This window comes from Chamaea fasciata, unplaced genomic scaffold (genome assembly GCF_029207755.1).
Source record: "Chamaea fasciata isolate MVZ Bird 193981 ecotype frontalis unplaced genomic scaffold, bChaFas1.0.hap1 SCAF_2, whole genome shotgun sequence".
Classification (NCBI taxonomy): domain Eukaryota; kingdom Metazoa; phylum Chordata; class Aves; order Passeriformes; family Sylviidae; genus Chamaea; species Chamaea fasciata.
In genome coordinates this window covers 29,703,058-29,728,562 of record NW_027094087.1, presented here as the reverse complement: position 1 = coordinate 29,728,562, position 25,505 = coordinate 29,703,058, and the positions used below count along the sequence as shown (strand labels likewise).

The window sequence follows — 25,505 nt, the reverse complement described above, 5'->3', positions numbered from 1 at the left end:
GCAGTGAAATGTTGCAGTCTGGAGATGGTGGGTTGATTTTAGTTGCAGTAGTGTTAGGGGAGGTTCTTGCAAGAAGTAGAATAGACTGGGATCTCCACCCCTTGCTGCTGTTATAAAGGCACTAACATCAAAGGAAGGAGCCAGGGAGGAGTTGAAGAGCAAACTCCTTTCCTCTGGAGCACTGGGTGAGGAATGCTGCAGAGCTGTTAAACTAGTAGTCAAGGAATTGTTTCATGGGAAGAGAACTTATCTCTTTCTTCTGTTTCCCAGTGAGAAAAATGTGGCTGAAGTTTCTTTTGGCTATTCTTCTCTGGCATGTAACAGCTGCAAAGGAACCTGAGCCGTAAGAACTACCCTATTACTACTATTAGCATTTGTGAAAAGGCTTTAAAGACAGTGCTAATCAATGTTATCAGTTTTTCTCTAAAAATTAAATACTGCCAGGGCTCATCTTTTATACCTGGAGAGCTAAAGCAGAATGGGGATGGCAAGAATCGTTCTCATTTAATCTGATCAGACTTTCCACCTATTGCGGAACTTCCATGGAAGTTGACATGTTTCAACAAAAGGCAATAGCAATAATGACAGCAGGGTGCTTTGCTAAAACCAGGTGGGCCCAGGGCTCAGATAAAGGGCAAAATGACAAGAGCTGGGGGCAATACCAGAGCTGTAGGCAATACTGGACTGGGCTAGTTCAGAGCTGCAGGACAGAGTGAGGAGCACTGGCAGTGTGTCCTATTTAATCTAAAGTAATTGGTGGGTACTGAATAATAACGGTGTTATGTGTTTTCTGTATCCTGTTGAGGCTGTTTCTCCCTTACATATGAATGTGATCACTTTGATGTTTGGATTTTACAGGCAGTATGTCCTGATGGTGCCTGCTGTCCTCCAAAATGACTCTCCAGGTCAAGTTTGCCTGCAGTTCCTTCACCTCAATGAGACAGTATCCGTCAGAGTAATCCTAGAATACAGCTCTGTTAATACCACTATTTTTAATGAAACTGTGACAGCAAGCAGTGGTCTACAATGCTTCAAGTTCAAGGTAAGTTAATTTCAATTTATGTCCCCATGGAAAAGAAATGTACACAGGGACAAGAAAATTAAAGCAGAGAGCACAGGAAAGGAACAAACAGGGAAAGAAATAAGACTTGTTAAAGGGAAAAGGAAACAAAGGAGAGTAACATAGTAACAGACAAGGAGGCATTTTTTTGTAGACATAAGTAATAAGAAAAAGACCAAAAAGGTGATGAAGTTGGTAGAAGTGAGATTGTGTCTCATTGTAGGAGCCCAGGCCACAGGTATTGCTGTTCAACAGGTCCTGGAGCAAATTACTTCAAGACTAACGACCTCCCCATGTTTTCCTGCCTCTTCACAGATTCCTCCTGTCCACTCTGCACCACTGGCTTTCATTTCCTTCTCTGCCAAGGGCAGCACCATCAGCCTAGAGGAGCGGCAGTCAGTGATGATCTGGAACACAGACAGCATTGTCTTTGTGCAGACAGACAAACCCATGTACACACCAGGACAGACTGGTGAATGTCCACTTTGTCTATAACGTGGCTCTTAGGACGCAATTTCTTCAGATAGAATTTCAGTGTTTTTCAGGCTGAGCTACATTCTAGGCAGTTTCTTCAGAGTTTCTGTTAAAACTATTACAGTTATTTGCTGTGGAGTTTAGGGAATCATCTTCAGGACATCAGGAGACTGTCATCCCATGATCTCTATTATTTTTTTCATCCCTTCCTCCCAGGTGACAGAAGCCGTCACTGCTTCTGTTTCATTACTGATGACAGGCCAGGATAGTGGGAAGAGGTGATTAGATCAATACGTGGTGTAAAACAATGCTTCCCTCTGTGGTTCTGGGCAGCATCAAAATAGTCCAAACAACAAGAGTGAAATGTGTTGCTTTAAAATTGATTATAAGTTGCTAAAGACAAAATCATGCTATTTACCTTCTGGCCTCCAATGTGTTTGGAGTTTAGATTTTCATGTTGCATTGCTGCACTTATCCCCTTATCCATGCTTCTCACATGGCCATCAAGCAGAGCTCCATCTTTCTAGATCCATTCCTCAACTCATTTCCAGACTTTAAGGTTTCTAGCACACACTATAGGAAACAAAAGGAGACTTCTTCCCAGAGATTAGTGACATAATGCAACCATTAGACTAGATTATTTTTACTTTAATTAGGATGAGTTCTATCTACATAGACACATAGTATGAAGAAAAGTTTACCAGTTGGACTTTGGTGCCACCAGAGTGTCCAATATGGGTTGTTTATTGGTCAAGTGGCTTGGTTTTGAGCTGGGGCAAGCAGGAGACAAAATCAAATTATGAAAAGGTAATGCAGTTCTTATTTGTTCAGTCATTCCTTTCTGTGGGGTTAAACTTTAATGAAAGTAAACTTGTCATTACTAACATTAAAGGAAATTTTATGAAAGAGTACAAACCCTTGATGCTAGGGAAAAGACCCTTAATCAAAGTCTGTGTAGGGTTCTTCTACCTTAAGTTGCATTTTATTATGTGCATCCTGTGCAAGCAGGACTGTTGGAAGATCCTGGGAAAGTGGGAATACTAATGAATGCAAAACATCATGCTCATCCAAATAAACTATCTTCAAAGTTAACACCTGTTCCTTGCCTTTCCAGTGAGGTTTCGTGTTGTTGCCCTGGATTTAAATTTTAAACCCGTTCAGGAGAAGGTGAGTGACCAGTAATATTCCCCTGTATTTAAAATTGCTGGGAGACAACTTCTTCTCAAATTTTGCATAAATGATTGCTGTGGATAAAATGACATGTTGCAGAGACTAAATGCCAAAAAATTAACCTGATTTCCTAAACACATGCTGTAATCCACACTTTAATTAGAGTCACAGGGGAGGAGGCAAGTGTGTAGCAGTTTGAATTCCTGACACAACACCTTCTGTTATGACTGGGAAAGAGGGTCACAACCCCCTCCACTTTGTTGTCACAGACATTATCTTAGCCCTGACCAGAAAGCCCACGGTTCAGTCTCCCGGTCTTACAGTTCACCAAATGTTGCTTGCAGGCATCAGTAAATCATCCACCTGGCACTTTACCCATTTTAGAAATGGGAGAAATGAAAGAGGAAGCTGCTTCCACAATTATTTATCTCCTCAGAGGTATTTTTTCTACTGCCAGCAGTCTCTCTTCATGCTTACAGTGCATAAGGAAATTAATGGAAGGGTCATCACTGGCCTCCTCTCCTGTGCTTGTAATGCAGGAGACAGCACAGTGGTAGCAAAAGAGCTGGTGCTCACAAGAAGCCCAAATCATGGTTTGTGTGTATCTCTATAACTCTGCTCACTCCAATGCTCTGAGATTGCACTAAAACCAGGGTGACCAGAAACGACCCCACCATTCTCATTTCATCTCTCTCCTTTATGCAAGCTTCTAATTGAAGTAAGATTGCTGTTAAACTGATTAAAATAAGAGATAGGGGCCTCTGATTAATGGTATTATACTGCATATTGATGATATACTTCTCACAGTCCTGAGAAAAAAGAATTTGTGTTTGATCAGCCACCTAATGTCTCTTCCATTCTGTTTTTTCCTCTTTCAGTACCCCTTGATTGCAATTCAGGTAAGAAATTTTTGTCTTTGTACTGCATTACTCCAGGCACATGTCCTTTCATGGGTTTGAATGTGTCCATACACAGACAAATCTTATTGCTGATTACACCAGCAGAAATTAACAGAAACTCCACAAAAAACAAGGATGCTTTTTGAGCTTGACATGGAAAGCAAATCTATAATCATTACAGCAGTCAAAATTAGTAGTGTTCTTATGTCTGCCTTGTGTTCCCCTCCCCTTCCCCCAGTTTGCTCAACTTATTTTGGGGTATATTTTTTGTAACTCTAGTGCTGCTAAAAACTGTGAACAAATATAGGTTCTGAATGCAACTACTAACTATGTCAGTACTTTCATGGCATTTTCTGATGATTTTTAAAACAATTGCAGTTCATGTCTAGACAGTACACTTACAAATTTTCATGTTACACTGTGAAGTCAGGGGACTTTATTTTCCTTGCAGTGAGAACATACATCTTTTGAGCCCTTCACTTGTTTTTCTTCCAGTCGTTGCTGTAAAGAGCCAAGGAAACGGTGTGAATGAGTTTTCTTTAGTCTAGCTAGCATAACATATACTGAGAGGAAAATGCCACCCCAGTGAATGCAGAAAAAAGGTTTCCTTCCTTCTTCTGGCAGCTGGAAAAAAAAAGCTGGGGTTGCTAAAGGCCAAGATTTGTGTGGGATAAACTTGCCTGAAGGGAAAGCACAAAGAAGATTTTCTTTCTCTTCCCTCTTGACACAAATCTAGAGCAACATATACTAAAGAGCAGGAAAGAGCAGCATTGTGCAACTTTCCCTGATGATTGAGACTAATAAGTAGGCTGGCAGAGAATGCCTAAATCGGGAACAATAGATGAGAATCTAACAACATTAATAATAACATGAATAATCAGAGTACAAAGGTGCAATTTAAATCAATGCACGTGCATTAAGCAGCTTCTCTAGTGAGTTAAAGCAACCTGCTCTGTTTTCTTCTTTGTTGCTGGTTTTGTGTGCTAGTAGCAAAAGATTTCCAAGGCAAAAAAAAACCTGTGAGTCTGCATTCTTTTTTTCTTCAGGATCCAAGGGGCAACAGGATCTTGCAGTGGCAAAATGTGAAGTCTGAGATGAATATTATTCAGCTAGAATTCCCACTCACTGAAGAGCCTATCCTGGGGGACTACAAAATTATTGTAGCAAAGAAGTCAGGAGATAAAACAAATCACTCATTCCTTGTGGAGGAATACGGTAAATGACACCCCCTTTTTTTTTTTTTTGTTTTGTTTTGTTTTGTTTTGTTTTGTTCAGCATAGGAAACGTTATTAGAAATGAGCTCATATCAAACAACATTTCTTGACTGCTAAAACTTCGAACAGCTTCCTGGCAAATGCAACTTCAATTAGTTGTCATTAAGAACTGGGGAAATTAAAAAAGAAAGAGAAAAGTCTAAAAACAAAACAAGAAAAATTTACTATTTCTCACACACTCAGCCAGCAAAATAATCTGCGTAAGAAATCAGCAAGTTGATTGCAAATTTCAGAGAGACAAACTAAATTTTTCCCAGCTATGTTCATGAATTCTCTTCACCAAAACTCTGCAAGGCATCTGGACATCACAGGACTCACTTCAGAAGTCCTGTCTTCTCTTCAAAGTGTTGCAGAAATGCTTTAGTAAGCCTTTTCAGATCAGGCCAGTTCTTAATCATATTGCCACCCCAGTTCTGAGATCCCATTCCCTCAGTGACTAACAATAAGATATATCCTCATTTTTGTTTTCATCTTAGGAGGGTCTGCAAATTCACATTATGCCAGTGCTGGTTTTTTATCTTTTTGTTCTTTGTCCTAGTGTTGCCAAAGTTTGATGTCACAGTCACTGCACCAGAAAGCCTTACAGTCCTGGATTCGGAATTCACAGTGAAAGTCTGTGGGTTGTAAGTACCACGTGCAGGGTTGTTAGGGAATACACTGAAGTGGAAGAACTTCTGAAAGACTGGGGAAAGAGCCAGGGCTTAGAGAAGAAGACAAAATGCGTAGGGCCCCATAAGACATTGGTGAGGGTTGACTTGGTCATTGGAGCTTTCATTTATTTGCGTGTTCATTTTATTGTGTAAGTATTTGGTTCCACAAAGTGTTCTACGATGTGGATAAATCTTTTGAGAGGGACAAATCTTTCGGTAAAGTAGGATGTGTCCACTCCCAACAACCCACTCCAGAGGGAGACCTTCATAAAGCAGAGCACCATTAAATTCTAGAGGAGATGTTATGGTTCCAGCTGTCTAACTCCCCCTCCAAGCTTGGTCCTTCAGAAGAACCTTGTTTACACCAACACCGAGATCTTGCAATTTGGAACCCAGAGTTGAAATCCCGATCCCCTAGCAGATATGAGGAGTTTTTCTTTGATTTCAGTGAACCTGGAACTCCAGTTTAAGCTGAAGATTGGAGACAACAGTCTTAATTTGGTCAATAGCCATGTCTGTTCATTATGTTCATAAAGGTATTTGTTTTTACATTCAAGGTGTAGCTTTGTTTCATAGGTTTAGGTGTGAAAAAGAACTAATTTTGATTTCTGAGTTGTGTTTTCTATTTTGTTAAAGCAGGACAGTTAGGGAAAACCTGTGAAACTATTCCATGCTCTGGCTTCCCAGCTCACTTCTTGTTCTGGATCTATTCCTGCACACATTAGCTTAAGATTATTTTTCAAGCATTTGCTAATAGACCTCCTCAGATCTTATTTCCTCTTCCCCTAGGTACACCTATGGCCAGCCTGTTGAAGGGAAAGTCAAGCTCAGTGTGTGCAGGGATTTTGATTCATACGGGAGGTGCAAGAAAAGCCCAGTTTGTCAATCATTTACCAAAAATGTATGATATATAATTATTATTCCTCTTCATGCTTGTCCTCTATGCTGTGTTCTTGTTTCCCTCCCTTTGCCCACTTCGCTTTCTCTCTTTGATGCTTCTCTTTGCCCTACTCATGTCTTTGCTTGTATGACTAGCTAGGAGGTCAGGGTACCTCTTTTCTTGGCTTCCTGCAGGCCTGAAGGATCGACATGTTTCTTCTTCATGACTCAGTTTCCCATAAACATGTATAAACCATGTTAAAAGTACTGGGAAAAGACTCCACTCACTAAAGAAGGGTCCTGTGTATAGTCAACACCCTTTGCAAGCTACAATCCTTGACAACAGGATTTGTTTTCTTCCCTGACAAGCTGGAGACAGATGGTTGCCTCTCCCAGGTCTTCAGCTCCAACATCTTTGAGCTACATCGCACTGGTTACATGAGGAACCTTGATGTGAAAGCCACTGTGACAGAGAAAGGAACAGGTAATCTCTTCCAGACAGACAGAAACAGCAAAAGTGGTGTGGTCAAGAAGAGTAAGAGATAGCCTCTGCTCACTGAGTACGAGAATGTCTCCCCGAGGAAAGTCATTTTTACAAGTACAGTGACCATCTCCAGGCAAAGTCTGATGATGCTCTGTGCAGGAGAAAGTATCTTTTCTCATGTCTCTGGGCATGTTTTCCAGGCCTGCAATTTACAGCTGCTCAGGTTATTTCCATAACTCGGGTGATGAGCACCATACAGTTTGAGAACATGGATCTCCACTACAGAAGAGGAATTCCTTACTTTGGACAGGTAAGCAAAAGGTTGGAGGGCTTGTATTGAAGATGATTGACAGGCAACCACATAAGAATCACATAAGATGGCAACATCTAGGAGACTGTTTGGAGTGGAGGGGTTCTCCCCAATCTTCTCTGGTTACATGCAGGGCCCTACTGGTAATTCTGAATACTGAAGACTATTAGCATATTTTGAGTTTGATTCTGCCAGAAATACTTCAAATCAGAACAACTCATTAACTAGCATTTCTCTAACTTGCATTTTAAGCTTGCTATAAGTCACTGCCTCTCCCTTTGCAACTGACTAGCACATGCCAGCCAGACATGAATAAAAACACTGGTGGATGAAGGAGGAAAGAGGGAAAGGAATTTAAAACACACACAAAAAATCAAGGAAATAACAACAGTTTCTGTCTCAAAGGTTTTTCACTATTTTGTTTCATGACAATACCCACATAAGTCTGTCAGTGGTTTAAAGGGTAAGGATAAACCTCTCTCCTTCAGTTCAGCTTTTATCAATGAGGAAAGGATGAGGGGCACCAGAAGCACTGAAAGGAGACAAGATTGTCTTTCAAGAGTGGGGTTTTTTCCCTTCTGTAAAATCTATATAACTTTATTATTTGGTTCCCATTCCCACTCTGTTCTTTTTCTTTAAAAAATCAAAATGAATGCTCATTTCTAGCAACATAGCATTTACTTAATGGGATCTGTTATTTTCTGTTTGCTTGTTTGTTTGTTTAACACCTAAACAGCTGAGACAGTGTAGACACAATCAGAAAAATGTTGAGAACAAAGATATGGAGAAAAGGTTTTCAGACAATGAAAAGAGCAGCAGCAGACTCTCAAGACTAAGCAAGGAAAAAAGGAAGGGAGAAAAGAAAATATATTTTTAAACTGGAAATGTATAGTCACAAGGGACTGATCAGGAAAGAGACGAGATATGAAAGTTCTTGCTCCACAGAAGGACATTATCAATGGTGTGGCAGATGCTGAGGAAACTCCTGCTCCAAACCTTGTAAGATGGCTCCGATAGTTGCCAGAAAGTGAAGAGAGAGATTTCAGTTGTCAAGTATTGCTTTGAAGGAAGATGAAAAAGTAATTCTGATGTTTGGAGAGTGAAGGAATGCAAAATATCAGTATCTACATACAGAAAGACAATACGCTCAACTTGTTTCTCATTCCCTTTTACAGATCAAGCTGGTAGACAAAGACAACTCTCCAATTTCCAATGAGATTATTCAGCTATTTGTCAATAACAAGAATACAGACAACTTCACCACAGATCATAACGGTGTTGCTGAGTTTAGCATTGACACATCTGAAATGTTTGATTCCGAGATCAGTCTGAAAGTGAGTACAAAACAAGGCTGAATAGAGACACAGAGATGGCTGCTCTCAAACTGAACCCAAAAAAAGATGGGATGAGGTTTTAATTCTGATAATAAAAATATGCTTTCTTCATCTTTCTTCATGGTCTAGAGCTCCCAAAAACTACCATAAGAGGAGTGAGGAAAACATCTGAGTTGTTGCAATGCAATGACTTGCTGCAAGGCTGCTCTTTCCTTACCAGTTTGGCTTTAGATGCAGTTCCTATCTATATGCATTACATGAACTAATCATTCTGATGTCAGAACATGATGACGACTTCCCTAGTGATATATCTTTGTTTTCCTTTTCTTCCCCACTCCGTCTCCTGTCCAGGCAGTTTATAAAACCAGTGACCACTGCCACTATGAGGGCTGGATAGAGCCTTACTACCCAGAAGCGTCTCTCTCCGTCCAGCGCTTCTACTCTTGGACTAGCAGTTTTGTGAGGATTGAGCGCTTGTGGAAAGATCTGAAATGTGGGCAGAAGAGGAAGATCACTGTGCACTATGCCTTAAACACAGAAGGATTCAAGAGAATCAACACCATGAACTTCTACTATGTGGTGAGTGTGATGTCGTGGGTTGGTTTGCTGAAAGGGCAGTTATCTGGCAATCCATCCACAGGAATTACAGCAGTAAGTGCTCTTAATGGTATTCTCTGTCCCCCTTTTCCCCTCCTTTTTTTCTGCTTTGTGACCACCAACAAGGTCCCCAGCAGCAGCAGTGGGAGCATTCATCATGCCCTAAGGCTTACGTTTCAGCTTTTAAGATCTCATTGCAGATTGTCCTGTCGGTGCACAATGAGCCTGATTGCTGTTTTCTCCCTCCAACTTCTGCCAACCCATACATGTCTTAATCTTCTTTGCACAGGGCATGGCAAAAGGCAAGATTGTCCTTACAGGGGAAGTTAAAGTTAATATCCAAGCTGGTAAGTTAAGTTGCCAATCCATATTTTTGCATTCAAACAAACAAACAAACAAACACCCAGATGGTTGAATACAGCAGCTATAGGGAGGGCCGTATCTCTCTCCACCCATGTATGCGTGCATGGTAGTAGCACTACCACTAAGATCACTATAAAGTCAGGTTTAGTCCAGCAATTACTTAATTTGATATTAGTCAAATGGTGTTCTCTAAAGATCTTCCCAAAGGATGACATAGGGAATGCAGAGTGTCTGCTTTAGGGTCCTATCTGACTATGACCACATGTTCAAATCTACAATAAATCTGACACCACCTGGATTAAACCCAGGCCCATCACCTCCTGGAAAATTGTTCAATTTAAGTCCAGATCACTCCACTGACTGGTACAGTTGCATACCTGTTGATCTTGGCTACTACTACAGTAAATCTTTGAGATTCCTTCCTTATTGGTGCCTTTATTTCTTCTAACAGGCCAAAATGGCACTTTCACCATTCCACTTGTGGTCCGTGAGAAGATGGCTCCAGCCCTTCGGCTGCTGGTGTACACCTTACACCCTGACAAGGAGCTGGTGGCAGACAGTGTTCAATTGCCAGTTGAGAAGTGTTTCAAACACAAGGTGAGAGGCACTAAGATACAGCAAGCTTTACCTGCTGTCAGATAAATACAAATGCTTTGTGTACACATCCACAAGAGACTTCCAGCTCTGTTTCTTGTTCCCTTCCACTTCTCTCTACATTACTCCTTTCATTTTTCTTTTTTCACTTTGGCCTTGTATCTTTCCTCTTCCACTACCTCCTGGCCTTATTGTCAAAAGATATATCTTCTTTTAACCTTAACAACTTTTCAGGAGACCCACATAAGTTCCAAATGATTCTTGCCTCTCCTAAACTCTACTAGGGCTCCATTCAGTTTTTAGACTTTCTGGTCTTCAGCATTGTGGACACACTTTAGACTTATCCCACTTCATCATTCAATCTAATTTTTTACACTTTTTTGTTGAGAAATGCAGTTTAGGTTTACCAGAACTAAATACACATAAAAAAGAAAGCCAAAATAGAAGTCTGGGGTTTAAGTATATCTTCCTCTTTTTTTTTTTTCTTTTTTTTTTCCTTTTTTTTTCCCAATGGTACATTTTTACTCATCATTATAAACTCAGATTTTACCAGTAAGATCGTTCTAATATTTAGCTCCTGAAAGCTAAAATGCATGAAACTATAGAACAAGACAAACCAAGTGACATTAAACAAAATGTTTCTAGTTACCCCTCCTATTTTTTTCCTCTTATCTAAAACAAATGTGAAAAAGATTTTGTTCCAAATAGATGCAAAATCTGTTTTATATATTTGCTAACATGGGCAATGGACCTCAGAAAAATATGATTTGTTCACTGTAGGGATCATTGCATCTAGTCAAGTCATAATAAGGTTTGATTTGATTCGATAATGACAGCAAAAGAATCACACTTTGTTTTAAATCACTTGAGGTAGGCTTCGTTTAAGCTATCACAGGAATCTAAGTGTTCTTATTGCCTAAGTCCATGTCATAACAGAGGCCTGGCCAACAGCTACAGTGGAGACCAGACATCCTCCTCCAGGCAGATCTTCTGTGTTTTAACAGAAAATCCTTCCACTCTCCTTCCTGCCCTCCACTCACACACAGAGCACCAGCAGCATGGGTTAGCCATGCCAACATTTATTTGATGAATTTTAGGTCCACTTGGAATTCTCTGAAAAGCAGATGCACCCAGCTTCTAATGTCAGTTTGATCATTGAAGCTGCTGCCAACTCCTTCTGTGCTGTGAGGGCAGTGGATCAGAGTGTGCTGCTCCTGAAGCCAGAGACAGAGCTGTCCATGGAAATGGTAAGCTGCCAAATCCTTTGCCTCCTTCCACTGCTTCTTCCTCCTCCACTACAGTGTCTCTCCACTTGAGACCATTAGACTGAGTTAGAGTTCTACAGCTTCTGGCATGTGCTGGTCGCAAGCCATCTTTACTAGGCAATAAACAGATTTTTTTCCTGTGGATTGTAAATCCTCTTTCATGTGGGACTTAGTTTAACCTGTGACTGGTCTCTGGTAGCACAACCCTCCAGCAAATCCACTACTTCCAGTTTTGTGCCATCAGCAAACTTGTTGAGGGTAGGCCGTTTCTGCAACATCTAGATGATCAAGGAAGATATTGAGCAAGATCAGACCCAGTACTGGATTACCCTGTGGTACATTGCTGGTTACTGGCCTCCAACTAGACTTTGTGCCACTGATCACTGCCCTCTAATCCCAGCCATTCAGCCATTTCTCAGCCCAGGAAATAGTGCATGGTTTCAAACAGGCTGTCATCTCAGTTTTGGCGATTTGCAGTATTTGTCAGTGTAAGTAAGATTGATGTTTACATACCCACAGTTCCTGTTTCCTTACCCCTCACAGGTATACAGCCTGCATCCCCTACAAGACTTTCAAGGCTATGTCTTCCATGGGTTCAATCTAGAAGAAGACTCCCAAGAGCCCTGTGTCTCACCTGACCACATCTTTTACGAAGGCTTGTATTACACACCTGTAATGTCTGGATTAGGCCCAGATGTGTATCAATTCCTCAGGGTAAATGTTCAGTATGTTACTTAAATACGTTGAAGTGAGTTTCTACTTATATAGTGTTAGATTCTGAAAACAACCCTATTAGTAAAACTCATCCATGACAAACTCTCCTCTTAAACCTCTATTCTCAATTGATTCTGGTGCCTACTGTGATTTTCCAGCACACAAAGCTCCCAAAAGTCTCTGCATACATGTCTCTGGGCAGCTCTGTGGTGGAAACACAGTAATGGGAAAGAGGGAAGAATGGAACAAACCTCAGCTACAGTGTGGTTACAGCTAATGCTCAAATGTGTTTTTTACAGGATTTGGGAATTAAATTTTTTACCAACTCAAAGGTTCGACAGCCAGTTGTATGCACTGGTGAGACTGTAAGGCGTCAACCATATGTAGTGGATGCAGGACATGTGGCTTCTGCACACCATATCAAATCATCAGGTAATGCAGAGGACAGGAAAGAGATTTTCTCCTTAAAGGAAGAGGTATTCTTATACAGACATATACAGTACTCATCAACCACTTTGGTTTTGATATTAAACATTGGCCTGGCATAGAACGAAATAGTTTAAGCTAATGACCAATGCCCAAAAGAGTCTTTCAGGTCCACACTTCTGATCCATGTCCAGTTTCACGCTGGGAATTGTTGGCAATTGGCAGGGTCACACAAAACTAACACTGTTGACATTGATTCCCTTCTCACCAGAGCTAGTTGGGAAAGACTGTGTGACAGTGTGAACAGGAATCAGAGCTAAGAGCCAAGTGACCTGAATTCTAACCCTAGGTCTCATGCTCATGAGAGACTGAAACACTTCAAGTAATATTTTCTTTTTCCTCTGACACCAGATTATACCTAACTGAGGGATACATAAGTAACATTTAATAATATTTGTGTGGCATTATGTATAGTCTCAGTAAGATTGGAAATAGCAAAACTGTTACTTCATACTGGCCCATGCACATTCAAACCTGTCCTTTCTGGGTATCCCCATTATATGAGACAGGTTTTACCAAATTCTCATTATCTCTTGCCAGCTGAAGCAGGGAGGGAGGAACGAGAGAGGAGACTCATCCTTGAGACTATTCGGGAATTCTTTCCTGAAGCTTGGATTTGGGATATAGTTCCAATTAAGTGAGTACTGTTTCTTTCATATCTTTACCTTTCTCTAGGAATTACTAAATATGTTCTCTGATGTCCTGCAAGGTGGCAATCCCTTGACAACTCTTCTTCCTTTTTGGCCCAGAAGACCTAGTTTTTCAACCACCAGCTGCCCATCTGCCCTTCTTTTTCCCATGATCAAATTAGCAAAGATGTCGACACCTGTTCCCACAATGTGTGTACCATGAGTCATATTCCCTTCCTCAGAAGAAGGACACCTCTATTTAAAATACAGCTTTGCAGAACAAAAACTCTGAGTTTTCTTTCCAAACTCAAGGATATTATGGACAGAAGAACTTTCAAATGGACTTTTTCTTTTTAGTGATAAATTCCAGGGATTGATGGGATTTCTGTAGATAGAATAAGAGTAGTTCTGGTTTTCAAAACTTGTTGTCTCTACTGAGAAGCAAGTTATTTGAAATTTACCCTTTCTAAAACTTTCATCATTTCTCCATTCCCATCAGCTCTACTGGAAAAGCCAGCATCTCATACACCATCCCTGACACCATCACCAAATGGAAAGCCAGTGCTTTCTGTGTGGAAGAGTTGGCTGGATTTGGCATGTCAGTGCCTGCCTCCCTGACGGCCTTGCAGCCTTTCTTTGTTGACTTGACCTTGCCATACTCTATCATACGAGGAGAAGATTTCCTGCTTAGAGCCACTGTCTTCAACTACCTTGACCACTGCATTAAGGTGTGTACTTCTGCCCACATTCTTAGACCTTACCCCCCATCTCCAAAGAGGCTGCAGCAAAATGGTGCAGGTGGTTGGATCTGCTCTTGACTGAGGTACTGCTCATTCTAGCAGGACAACGGATTATCCAGACTTGATTTGTCCTCAGAAACCTGTATAGAGCAAAGGAAGATCTTGTGAACTGTGACTAGGGCAGGTCTATCTCAAGATCCATAGAGAAAATAAATAAGTGCTTTGCAGAGAATCATTCACCATCCAGAGTTATGAAAGCCATCAATGATTTCACAGGGCCTTTTTATTAAGAATCAGGTGTGCAGAGAATGCTTAACATCCGTTAAGACTGTTGAGAGAAGCAAGAGGGAAAACTGTTCAGGTTACATCTGATGGATGATGAATCAAACATCATCATCCAAGGCCTTAAATCTACTCTACACTAAATTCTAGATGTAAGCAGATAGTGTCTCACCCCCTCTAACAATAAAGCACCAACTGCAATATGGAACAAAACCTTCCTGCCATTACACCACTCTTTCTGTTCTCAGATTAATGTTTCACTGTCAGATTCCCTTGATTATCAAGCCAAACTCATCTCCCCAGAGGATGATGGATGCGTATGTGCCAAAAAAAGAAAGACCTATATCTGGAATATTTTCCCCAAAGAAATAGGTAAGTGCTTTGAATCTACTTGGTTTTCTGTTCCAAAATTGATACTAATGTATCTCTTACCTGAAAAATCTTAATCTTTTTCCAGCCTGGAGAGCTTGGTTCACCACTGTTCTTTCCAGTTGTCTGGGTTAAAGAGCTTCTCCAGAGCTTCAGTGTGTTTATCATTGCCGTTTTTAGAGTGCAGTTCTCTTCCCATATGTCTCACCTACAATGACTGACTATTCACTATGTTGAACTACTTAATCTTATTCATCAGATGAAATTTCTTACTTTGTCAATCATCCTGCATGGTAGAGGTCCATTTTTTTTCCTTTTTTTGCTGCTATTTTAGGTAATGTAGTGGTCAGCATTACTGCAGAGACCAAGGATGATGAAGCTTGTGGAGACAAATCTCCCAGGAACATCAATATTGACTACAGGGACACCCAGATCAGAACACTGCTGGTTGAGGTACTGCTGACAGCTCTTACTGTTTGTCTTGTACTCTTTTTCATGAGGAAACTAAAACACAGCAGAAGTACCAAAAGCAAGTAAAAGTTTTTCAGGCTCCCCAGAGATCTCCTGGTATGGCTGCACCTTCATTTGGCTGGACAGGGTCTGGCTGTTCAATCTAAGACCAAGTCCACTCCCACCTGATGTTCTCTCCCATGAGAACCAGTGGATGTTGACAAGTGCATTATCTTCCTCGTGCAGAGGAGAAACTGGAAATGAGGGACTCCATCTCATGCCAACTCCCTTTTAGGAGCAGCCACATCATACATAAACTTTTAAACTGTTGCTTCAGTACACCTGTTTTATGATGTAGGAGGTTGGGGAAGGGGGTGTCTTTTTTGCCACTGAATTTCTTCTGATTGCTTTTGTCCCATCCACTGCTTATGTCTCTTCTTTTCCATCTCCATGCAGCCTGAAGGAATCAGAAGGGAAAAGACTCAAAACTCCTTAATTTGTATAGACGGTAAGGGTCTTATATACCACTGTCTTCAGAAGAACTGAAATGAAGGTTGAAGTCTGCACTTTTTCCTGCAGTGTTTGTAGATATTTTCCTTTCCCTTTTTCCCAGAGTTGTCTGTGTGATAGCTAGTATGAGTGTAATAGTTCGGTTCCTTGCAACTAAATTCCTGTGTCGTCTGGTGCCTATCACTGAGGCAGCATCTGTGCCTTGGTCAGATGTGCTCAAATGCTGCAGAAAGGCTGCTATGAAACTCTCAAAGGGACACAACCTTTCTGTGCAAATTATGTCCTGTGTTTCATTCACTCATGTTGACTGCTGTCCTCTATTCCATGGATCCCTGTAGCTTACAGCTTTCCACCTCTGGTGGGAATGGGAGAGGGAGTGTGATGTTTCTTTCCACACCATCATAGTGCTGACAGCAAACAGCTCCTAAGGTTTCCTGACCGGCCTGAAAGAGGCAAAAAATCTCTTCTCACCCTCACCAACTCCAGCTCTGCTAATTGTGTCACTGAAGGAATCCCCAAGGGTCACAGATACTACAACCTGTGAGCACCAACCTTTTCCTGTTTTACTGTTTTCTCTTGGGCAATGACAGAGACTATACCACTTGATCTGTTTTTTTACAATTTTGATTTTTGCTGTGTCTGCTTCTTCTTGGTGAATGCTGTAAGTTTCACTTTATTGCTGTCTCTTATGTGCAATTTTGTGCTGTGCAATTTGTGCCAGGAGCATTTCCCTGTTATAATTAGTATTCCTATATAAATGACAAATGTTTTTTCTCCACAGATGATGTAGTTACTCAAGATATAGCTCTAGAGTTACCTACAAATGTTTCAGAAGGATCAACCAGAGCCTTCTTTTCTGTTGTTGGTAAATATATAATTAATGAAACATTTAAAAAAGAAAATATAGAAAATGTAACATGAAAGCTCTTTTAGGATTCAAAATTTGTGTTTCCACTCCTAGTGTGGGAAACTTTTGAGAAAAGAGACTGATTCTCATATTATCCAGCAGTGCTCTCCATCAGCAAGATGAAGTTTAAATATCAGTTGTATCACTCTTCACTATTCTGTTAAAATTTAATGTATTTAAAAGTCTTTCTCTGAAGTAGCAGCACAGTTCTGACTTATGGCCTCAGCCAGATTCATGCCAGTATGGCATTCTCCTACACACCCACCTACAAATCAGAGGTGCCAGTAGAGTCTATTCAGTCTTTTCAGGACATGGATTTGGTTACATGACTCACTAGCCATAAATCCTTGTTTTGTAATGTTGGTGACTTTTAGAAGCTCATTCCAGAAATCCCTTGCTGGGTCTCTGCTACCTTTCCTAGAAATAACAGTTAAGAGGTGCTCTGTGATACATCTGCATTATCAATGTCCCTTTGCAGCATTAGCTGTTAATTCTGCAATAAATGTTTGTAACAAATAGCTCTGGCTATTCCCTTCCATCCTCTGGAAACTGAAGTTTCCTGTAAGCTTCTTTCATTTCCAACAAGAAGTATCTGCTTGAAGTGGCACCAAAATAAGGAGTGTTTCTGGTAAGGGCAATTTAGACAATGTAAGGAGAGGCAGGGAAGGGATTCTTTGTTGGCTGCAAAGCAGAACAGAACGCGGCCCTGAGAACTTCAAGTTTGTTCAGAAGGCTCCCAACCCCTGCTAGGCTTTTAGGACTCTGCCTGTGGAGTGGATTACTGGTAATTTTAGTGGCCATGAGTTGTGCTAATACCCCCCTCTCATCCCCTCTTCCCTAGGTGACATCATGGGCACTGCCATGCAGAACCTGCACCAGCTCCTCCAGATGCCCTTTGGCTGTGGGGAGCAGAACATGGCCCTCTTTGCACCCAACATCTATGTCCTGGACTATCTGAACAAGACAGGGCAGCTGAGTGAAGAGGTCAAATCCAAGGCCACTGGATACTTAGTGAGCGGTGAGAGCTTTGTGGTTCCCTTACAATGTGTGCTGAAATTCCTGTTGAGGGCCAGCGAGCGGAAGCAGCAGCAGCAGCATGGCTACCCTAGCTGATGGCATCACAGTTGTAGCACAGCCCAGTGACCCAAGAATTTGCCCTGAACAAGACATTGTTTTACTTTCCTTTTTCTTCTTATCTTATGCCTTTTTGCTGACATTCAACTGCCATGTTTCTTTTAAGGTTTTGTCTTTCAGTCCTCTTCTCTTTTCCCACTCAGGCACAGCATGTATCCTGGTCCTGTATGCTTAGTTGGAGCATAGAACTGAGAGAGCTTGCTTAGTCTCTCAGTGTTTTCTGCAAGACAAGGTGTTCCACACCTCCATTTACAGGATCCCTTAGAGCTCCCCTCCTGCTTGCTAGATAGACATTGCCTTTCCATTCTTTCCCCCTGTGGTTTCAGGCAAATATGTTAGCAAACAAAATAGGGTTTTGTTTTACATCCAAGAATACTTCCTTTTCCATGTTCTTGCAGGCTACCAGAAGCAGCTGTCATACAAACATCCTGATGGGTCCTACAGCATCTTTGGCCCCAGAGATAAAGAAGGGAACACCTGGTGAGTGACAGGGAGCAGAACTGGCTTGGAGATTAATTTGCTCAGAGATTACCCAATTATTATGGTGCAGGTAAGAGGCAGCTTTACTGGCTGAATCAGATGTACAGAGCTGTCTAGGACTGGGGGTTGGAAAATACTAAAGAAAATGTTTCTCCATCCTCTGCCAGGTCAGGTGCCTGAAAATAAGTTGATCCCTAAAGACCCAGCTGACTTTCTGACTCATACTCCTGCTGTCTCCTATGAAGCCCATTGCACTGTGGTGCTCTGTAGACAGGATCAGCCACAGAGTGTGCTGGACATCCTTCCCGTGTCCCATCTAGCTACTGCTCCTTTAACTATTCTCTCTCTGAGGAGCACACAAAGAGAAAGCAAGCCACCAACACGCTGGCTGTAACTCTTCATGCTCTTCAATAGCACAAGTGGGAGGGCTGTTTTCATCTGTTTCTTCCAGTGCTCATCTCACAACTTCCTCTTTCCCTTGCAGGCTCACTGCCTTTGTGTACAGGTCATTTGCACGAGCTGGTCGCTTAATCTATATTGATGACCATGTCCAGTCCCAAACCCTGCTGTGGCTGTCAAGCAAACAGAAGCTGGATGGCTGTTTCCGGAGTGTTGGGACACTCTTCAACAATGCCTTGAAGGTAGCAGAGTATTACTACTTGGTCAAATTTATACCTTTTCATTAAGAATATGTTTTCCTATTACTGCCAAAAACTGTATTTCACTCCAAATGCCTGTTTTCTTCCAAGGGCTAATTCTCCACATCTTATAATGACTATTTTCAGCTCAGTCAGCTTTTGTACACCTGCTATACATGTTATGTGCACCTGAGATGGGGTTACAGGACTGCAAGCTTGAAGGAGCGATGTTTTTTGACTTAAAAGCAAAGAGCTTCTCTGGATTTGTGAGCTATTCAAGAGTTATGCAAATGGTCTCCTTCCCTTTGGGCTACCTCCAGAATGATCCACACTCTCTCACCTGGGACATGGCAATTCCTATTTAAAGGCTCTCATCTGTGGCATTCACTGATTATTCCTCTCTCCATGTTGTTTTCAGGGAGGAGTAGATGACGAGCTGTCGCTTTCTGCCTACATCACCATTGCCATGCTGGAAGCTGGGCACTCCAGTTTGGTAAGGACACTTACCTGACATTCAGATGGAACTGGTCCCCAGTTGTTCCCATGAGTCCAGCATCTGCTATATTGTCTAAGTAGTAAAGAGAAAGTGAGGGAGAGAGCTCCCAGAGTAGGTGACCCTGCTTTGCATCTGCACTGGTTGCTGTGATAGAGAAAATCCCCATCTCTATACCTCTTCAACCACCAGTCTTTGAGAAGAAACTGTACAAACCTCAGTGGAATTAGATCTTCTATTTGCGATGCACAAAACATTTAGTGACACCCTTTAGTTTCCAATAAAAATACTTGACATGTAGTAACCCACACACTATGGCTTAGCCTCAAAGATAGCCCAGTCAAGAAAGTAAGTTGTTGCGGGTAAATCTATAAAATCTACAAATGGAACTAAAAGATATGTCAGAAAAACAAATGTCCATCAGAGCAAAAGCTAGTCTGTCCTTTTCAAAAAGTTGGCAGTACAAAGGTGACTACAGAGCAGATGTTAGACTTCAATACATGAGTTAGATTCCACTTTTTCATATCCTTTCTGAGGACACAGAGTCAAGCTGTACATTTTTTTGTGGGCGTAAACATAGTACAACATCACAGAATTAAAGTTACACCAGAGTCAGTGAGGACAGAAACCACTAAGTTAGATTTGTTCAAGACAACAAACTCTTGACTACAGAAATGCAGAGCAAATGATTATCAGGGAGGTAATCAGACGGAATTATTTGTGAAATATATAGATCAACCGCAGCAAGAACACCATTGAAAGCTACTTGATTTGTTTAATGTTTCCTGCGAAGGATCCCTCCTTGAGGAATTCTGTATTTTCTCCCCTGAAGTCATTATACAAACTGAAGTCCCACTCTCATTGCTGTGATAGTGACAGGATGAGGAACAAGTTTAAAGAAAAAAAATTTTAAGCAGTTGAAGACTACTGTCCTGAAAAAAAAAAATATGCTTTTTTGTTTTTAAGTACCCTGTAATCCGAAATGCCTTTTTTTGTCTGGAGACTGCATCTGAGAAGAGTATCAGTGAAGTTTACACTCAGGCACTCATGGCCTATGCTTTCTGCTTAGCTGGCAAGGCAGAAAAATGTGAATCATTCCTTGAAGAGTTACAGAAATCAGCAAAGGAAGTTGGTGAGTTTCAGTCATTTGGGGAATTTGGAAAGTGGGAGGACAGAACAGATCTTACTGATGGTCTAACCTTGACAATACTGAGAGTGTGGGCACATGAACCAAACTGCACGAATAATCTGTGGAGTTGATCTGCAGTGCTTTCATTGATCTGCAGGGAGTCCTTCTGAGGAAGAGGCGTGGACACAGTGAGACTCCAAGGCAGCACAGAGCAGTGACACCTGTAATCAATACTGGTTCCTCTCTCTGTTTATTCAGATGGCTCACAGCACTGGGAGCAGGAGGAGAGGTCTCCATCAGACAAATCTCCCTCCTTCCTTGACCATGCCCCTTCAGCTGCAGTTGAGATCACCAGTTATGCACTGTTGGCATTGCTCTACAAACCCAACAGGAATAAAGAGGATCTCACAAAGGCCTCAGGGATTGTGCAGTGGATCATCAGGCAGCAGAATCCCTACGGAGGTTTCTCTTCTACCCAGGTGCCAAAACTACCTTCCACTCCACAGCTAGTCCTTGGAATCGAGCCACTGTTTCAGGGTTCCAGCAGGGCTCTGACTACCTAGTCCTGTTTCTCTTTTCTACTTGCTGTCTCTGAGAGAAGCCAAACCTTTATATTAGGATATCAAAACACTTTTTTCCCCTCTCTTCTTAACTATAGAAAGATTAAAACCATACAAGAGTAATTTGACTAGCAATAAATACAGATATTTGTGTTGGGGATGAGCCTAGAAAACACCAAGTCCCATCAGTTAGATGACCCATGAGTTCTGTGTAGCTCCTCAGAAAACACAGGTTTCATCACTTTGAAAAGCTCTGGAAGTGCACTCTGCTGCTCAGATTTTATGTTCTGAGATCCTCGTATTAGGAGAGAAATTCTTCTATCCTAAAGCATACATGAGAGAATGAAATGGTTCCTTTTGTATGGGAACCCTGGAATTAAACACAAATTCAGGAAGAAGCAACTGTGATTGGTATTGCAACAGTGACTTTGATCTCCTCTGCACTGGTCACGCTGTGTGGCCAATTGTCTTTTTTTTATTTTCTTTTTCTTCAGGACACAGTCATTGCACTTCAAGCACTTGCTGCTTATGGTGAGGCCACCTACAACTCTGCCTCACAAAACAGAGTCAAGATCACTTCCAAAAAGCCTTTTGAGAAGGTGTTTATTGTCAACAACGAGAACAGGCTCCTGCTGCAACAAACTGCCCTTCCAGAGGTCCCCGGGAAATACAGCCTGACAATGAATGGCAGTGGATGTGTATTTATGCAAGTAAATGTCTGCTTTCTTCTTCATTGTGTCTCACATTTTGCACACAGGATAGCCATTGTTTTGATGATTTTCTAGCTGACTTCTCTTTTTTCCTAATTGCTTGCCTAAGCCATTTAAACACTCTTTTCCCCATCCCACATTCTGAGTCCTGGGGAACTCTGGCATGGAAAAAGAGTCCTTTCTGATCAACATCTGGTTTCTTTCTGGGAGGTGACTCTGGGTACAAGCATCTTCATTGTTAAAGAGTGGAAGTCTTATGTGTTCATCACTGATGTAAGCAAGGATCTTCCCCATAAAACCAAGTGCAGCATTGCCAGAAAAATTCACTAAGTCTAACACTTCTTTTTTTGGAATGCAAAGAAAACCTTTGGCATTCTTGAACAAAAGGGTTTTTTCCTCTTCCAGACAGCACTGAGATACAACATTCACCTTTCAGAAGGGTCCTTTGGATTTCTGCTTTCAGTACAGACGTCAAATGCTTCCTGCCCACAGGACAGACCAGCAAAATTTGATATTGTCCTCATAAGCAGGTAATGTGCATCAGCAAACCAGCTGCACAGATGACAAGACACGCAGACAACACTGCTGTGTGTTTTCACTTCAGCTGATGAAGTCAAGAACCACAAGCTGATCAATATGCTGATGACAGCAGCCTGTAAGACACAATATCCCAAAAGACCACTGACAAGGCCCTCTGTTGTTTCAGTTACACGGGGAAACGCAGCAGCTCCAACATGGTCATTATTGATGTGAAGATGCTCTCTGGCTTTGTTCCTGTTAAGTCTTCCCTTGACAAGGTAAACTTAGAGGAGCAGGGCTAAATTACCCCCCACAGGGACAGAGGAGAAACCAGAGGCATGGTTAAGAGCCATTCAGCCAGATGTGAGGCACTTGCATGGCTGCACTGTTCATTGCTGGGTGGAGGGAATGCCCTCCAGGGAGCTTTGAACACACAGACACTCCTGTATTTAAAACTAGGAAGGGTTTTAGCTCAAGCCTAAGCAGCTGGCAGCTGCAACTGAGAGGTGGCACTGCCCAGGTAGGGGAAGGGTGGGAAGCCTCTCAGACTGGCTCTGAAACATAGATCACACCAGCGTCAGGCAGAATTCCCCAAGTGAATTGCTATGATGTGTGCATTTGAGCTCATACACCTAACTAAGACAAGTGGTAGGTTTTCGTCCATCCTTTCAGCAACATTCGGACTCTAAAAGTCAACTACCAGCCCTTGAAACTTGACTAAGAGAAGAATGAATACCTCAGACATGGAGGAGTAGGGTCTGAGGCAGCACTTGTTTTGTAATGTTTTACAAATATATTTATCTCCATTTTCTTGTTTCAAAGCTCATTAACAGTCATACAGTCATGCAAGTAGAAAACAAGAAAAATCACGTCCTCCTTTATCTGCAAAATGTAAGTTCTGGTCACTTTCTATTTGATTTTCACAAAGGATGGAATCAGCATGTAATAGGTATAACCACAATATGGATATACTCTATATGGTGCATTTATCATGTTCTCTTCCTCAACAGTTTCCTGCTGTAATCACTAAGATGCTTACTTCCCAAACTGCATGTAACTTCCCAACCTTCTAAATAGCTTCAGACTGACACCTGTCCTACCAGCAACTAAAAAAATCAAAAAATAGTTAATTTTAAAAAGAACCACATTGAAATTAATCAAAGTTCTTCCTCCTTTCAGCAAAAAGCAGTTAATCACCAGAAAAGAGGTTCTCTTGAGTGTGTGTCTCTTTGGTAGGCTTGTTATAAACCTTGGTCTTTCCAATGGGACAGGGAACACTGTTTTCCTTCTCCTCTGGAAAGATTTTCTTTGCTTCTCTTATACTAGATCATTGCAAAATTTTACTTGTAATCTAATCCCTGAAACAGAATTTACTTAGCAAATAATTTTCTCAGGGCACTGTAGAAATAACAGAAACCAATACCCCAGTGATGGACAGTGTAAATTGATTCCCAGTTTCTTGGTGGCACATAATGTCCATGTCTGAAATGGGAGGGATTAGAATACCAGACTTTATTGTCCTGACCATTGGGAGATCCTGGAAAATTAAACTCAGTCTCTTTGGACAATTTTCCCAGCTTTGGCAATAAGAGATGTAATAATTACAGAATAAGGTGATACAAGCAGGACAGAAAATCTATTAACTTTTCAGTTCAGTTTCACTTTGGACTGTCCAAACATGTTTAGATAATGGCTGTCCTACATCTGTAGGTGTGGCATCAGTGGGATTTGGAATATGCAACCTGTCAGTTACCACCCTTGTCTGCTTTAGATGGTGTTGTACAAATAAAAAGACTGAGATGATCTCTGACCTTCCATTCCAGATCTCACAGAAGAAAAGGAAAGAAATCACTTTCTCAGTTGAGCAGGACTTTATAGTGACTCACCCCAAGCCAGCTCCTGTGCAGATCTATGATTACTATGAAACAGGTATGTCTTTGATTTTAACCAGCACTCCTCTGAATTCCATCAGTACCTGAATCTAGGGCCAGGGGAGAGACTCATTTCACTTCACTGACCTTGGTCTCATGCCCAAGGTGACCAATAGGCATGACCAGAAAGTTATGAAAATAAATGCACCAGAATAAAGGACATTTCAAGGATCTCCAGTTTAAGCATGCACAGGTTATATCCACCTCCAGGGAAAGGCACATAAAGTGTTCTTCAGGGTAACAGGAACATTTCTATTCTTCTCCAGAAGAGTATGCTGTTGCTCAATACTCATCACCTTGCAAAGAGGCTGTGGCAGAAATGGACTAAGGATTTGAAAAGGTAAGTGAAAGCCAGAAAATAACCAAACAGGCAGATAAAAAAGTGAAGTATAAAGCAGCAAAAGCAGAGTGAGTAGAATAGTAACCCTTGTTGAAGAAATGAACTCTCCATGAGACTTCTCAGAGAGTGGGCAGAGACAATGGCCATATCCTGTCCTGTGACACCAGTGGAATCCAAGTGGGGACCACGTTGCTGTCCATGGAAAGAACTTAGCATGTAGAATGAAAGCCAAAGAGCAGAATAATGGAAAGGCTGGGAAATACCTTCAAAGTTCCTTCAAAAGCACAGATAAGTACCAAAGAACCATTTGCCTATGGCCATCCTTGAAAGTCTTCCCTCTGGAGCCTATGCTTCTCAGATCCAAGCAAGGTTTTCCACATGGACTAACAGAAACTTTTCCTTGGACAATTAATACATTATCTGAGGAGAACACGAGGTGACGTGAAACATGGAGGCAGTGTAAGAACTAGTCAGAGGTACAGAGGTACGATGTTGCCTGGCTGTAGAGGAGGTCAGGTCTGCATCCTGCTCTGCTGGCTCCTATCTGATGAGCAGTTTCTGAGGAGTCCAGGCATAGCTTGCTGCAAGACTTTGGTACAGCCTTTTTCTGTTTCACACAGAAAGAACTGACTACCCTGTATTTTGAAAACAAAAACAAAAACATGTTTTGTAACCTGCAGCTATTGCTGTGTTCTCATTGAGGTTATTTTCTTTTGGATTTTCACCTGCAGGAGTACCATAAATGTTGAACAAATGGTCAAGCACCCTATTTTCTTCTGTCTTGAAGTCCTGGAAAGGACCACTGCACCTTAGGAATCCCAGTGGGACTCTGGCGTTGATTGAGCTAGTGTCTGATTCTCTGTTTCCTTTCACAGCACATCTCTCCAGTTCTGTAACAAAATCATGTGTACCTTTCCACCAATAAACATTTTTACACTGGGCATTGGCTTTTTTTCAGTGTCACAAAACAGGCATTTTGATGATAGTCCACGTGTCATGACTGCGGGCTGGGGGAGGATGAGGAGAGGAACACTCCTGTCCTGCCTGCAGCACTCTGCTGCATCCCTCAGTTCCAGCTGATAACCACTGGCCACCACTGCAATGCCATCGTGTTCAGTCCCCCCCCACATC

General features: G+C 41.6%; 1 protein-coding gene across 1 annotated transcript; it reads left to right on the top strand.

Moving 5' to 3' along the window:
• Positions 1 to 230: 230 nt before the first annotated feature.
• Positions 231 to 24,362, top strand: LOC136284990 (ovostatin-like). The gene is made up of 35 exons (XM_066175551.1): positions 231 to 343; positions 859 to 1,042; positions 1,376 to 1,532; positions 2,649 to 2,701; positions 3,583 to 3,603; positions 4,650 to 4,818; positions 5,416 to 5,500; positions 6,317 to 6,428; positions 6,776 to 6,890; positions 7,091 to 7,200; positions 8,376 to 8,534; positions 8,886 to 9,113; positions 9,421 to 9,478; positions 9,946 to 10,091; positions 11,186 to 11,335; positions 11,897 to 12,067; positions 12,367 to 12,499; positions 13,094 to 13,190; positions 13,682 to 13,910; positions 14,453 to 14,576; positions 14,908 to 15,026; positions 15,480 to 15,531; positions 16,315 to 16,398; positions 17,282 to 17,458; positions 17,973 to 18,054; positions 18,539 to 18,695; positions 19,111 to 19,185; positions 20,152 to 20,317; positions 20,573 to 20,793; positions 21,369 to 21,584; positions 21,990 to 22,114; positions 22,291 to 22,381; positions 22,926 to 22,994; positions 23,927 to 24,032; positions 24,301 to 24,362. Exons 1-35 carry the CDS (start codon positions 234 to 236, stop codon positions 24,360 to 24,362), a joined length of 4,413 nt encoding a protein of 1,470 aa, XP_066031648.1. The 5' UTR covers positions 231 to 233.
• Positions 24,363 to 25,505: the final 1,143 nt, after the last annotated feature.

Coding starts and splice junctions, on each gene's coding strand:
- LOC136284990 (XM_066175551.1), top strand. CDS start 234: ATGGGAAGAGAACTTATCTCTTTCTTCTGTTTCCCAGTGAGAAAAATG. Junction 9,114..9,420: donor CCATGAACTTCTACTATGTG/GTGAGTGTGATG, acceptor TTCTTTGCACAG/GGCATGGCAAAAGGCAAGAT. Junction 15,027..15,479: donor TCAGAACACTGCTGGTTGAG/GTACTGCTGACA, acceptor ATCTCCATGCAG/CCTGAAGGAATCAGAAGGGA.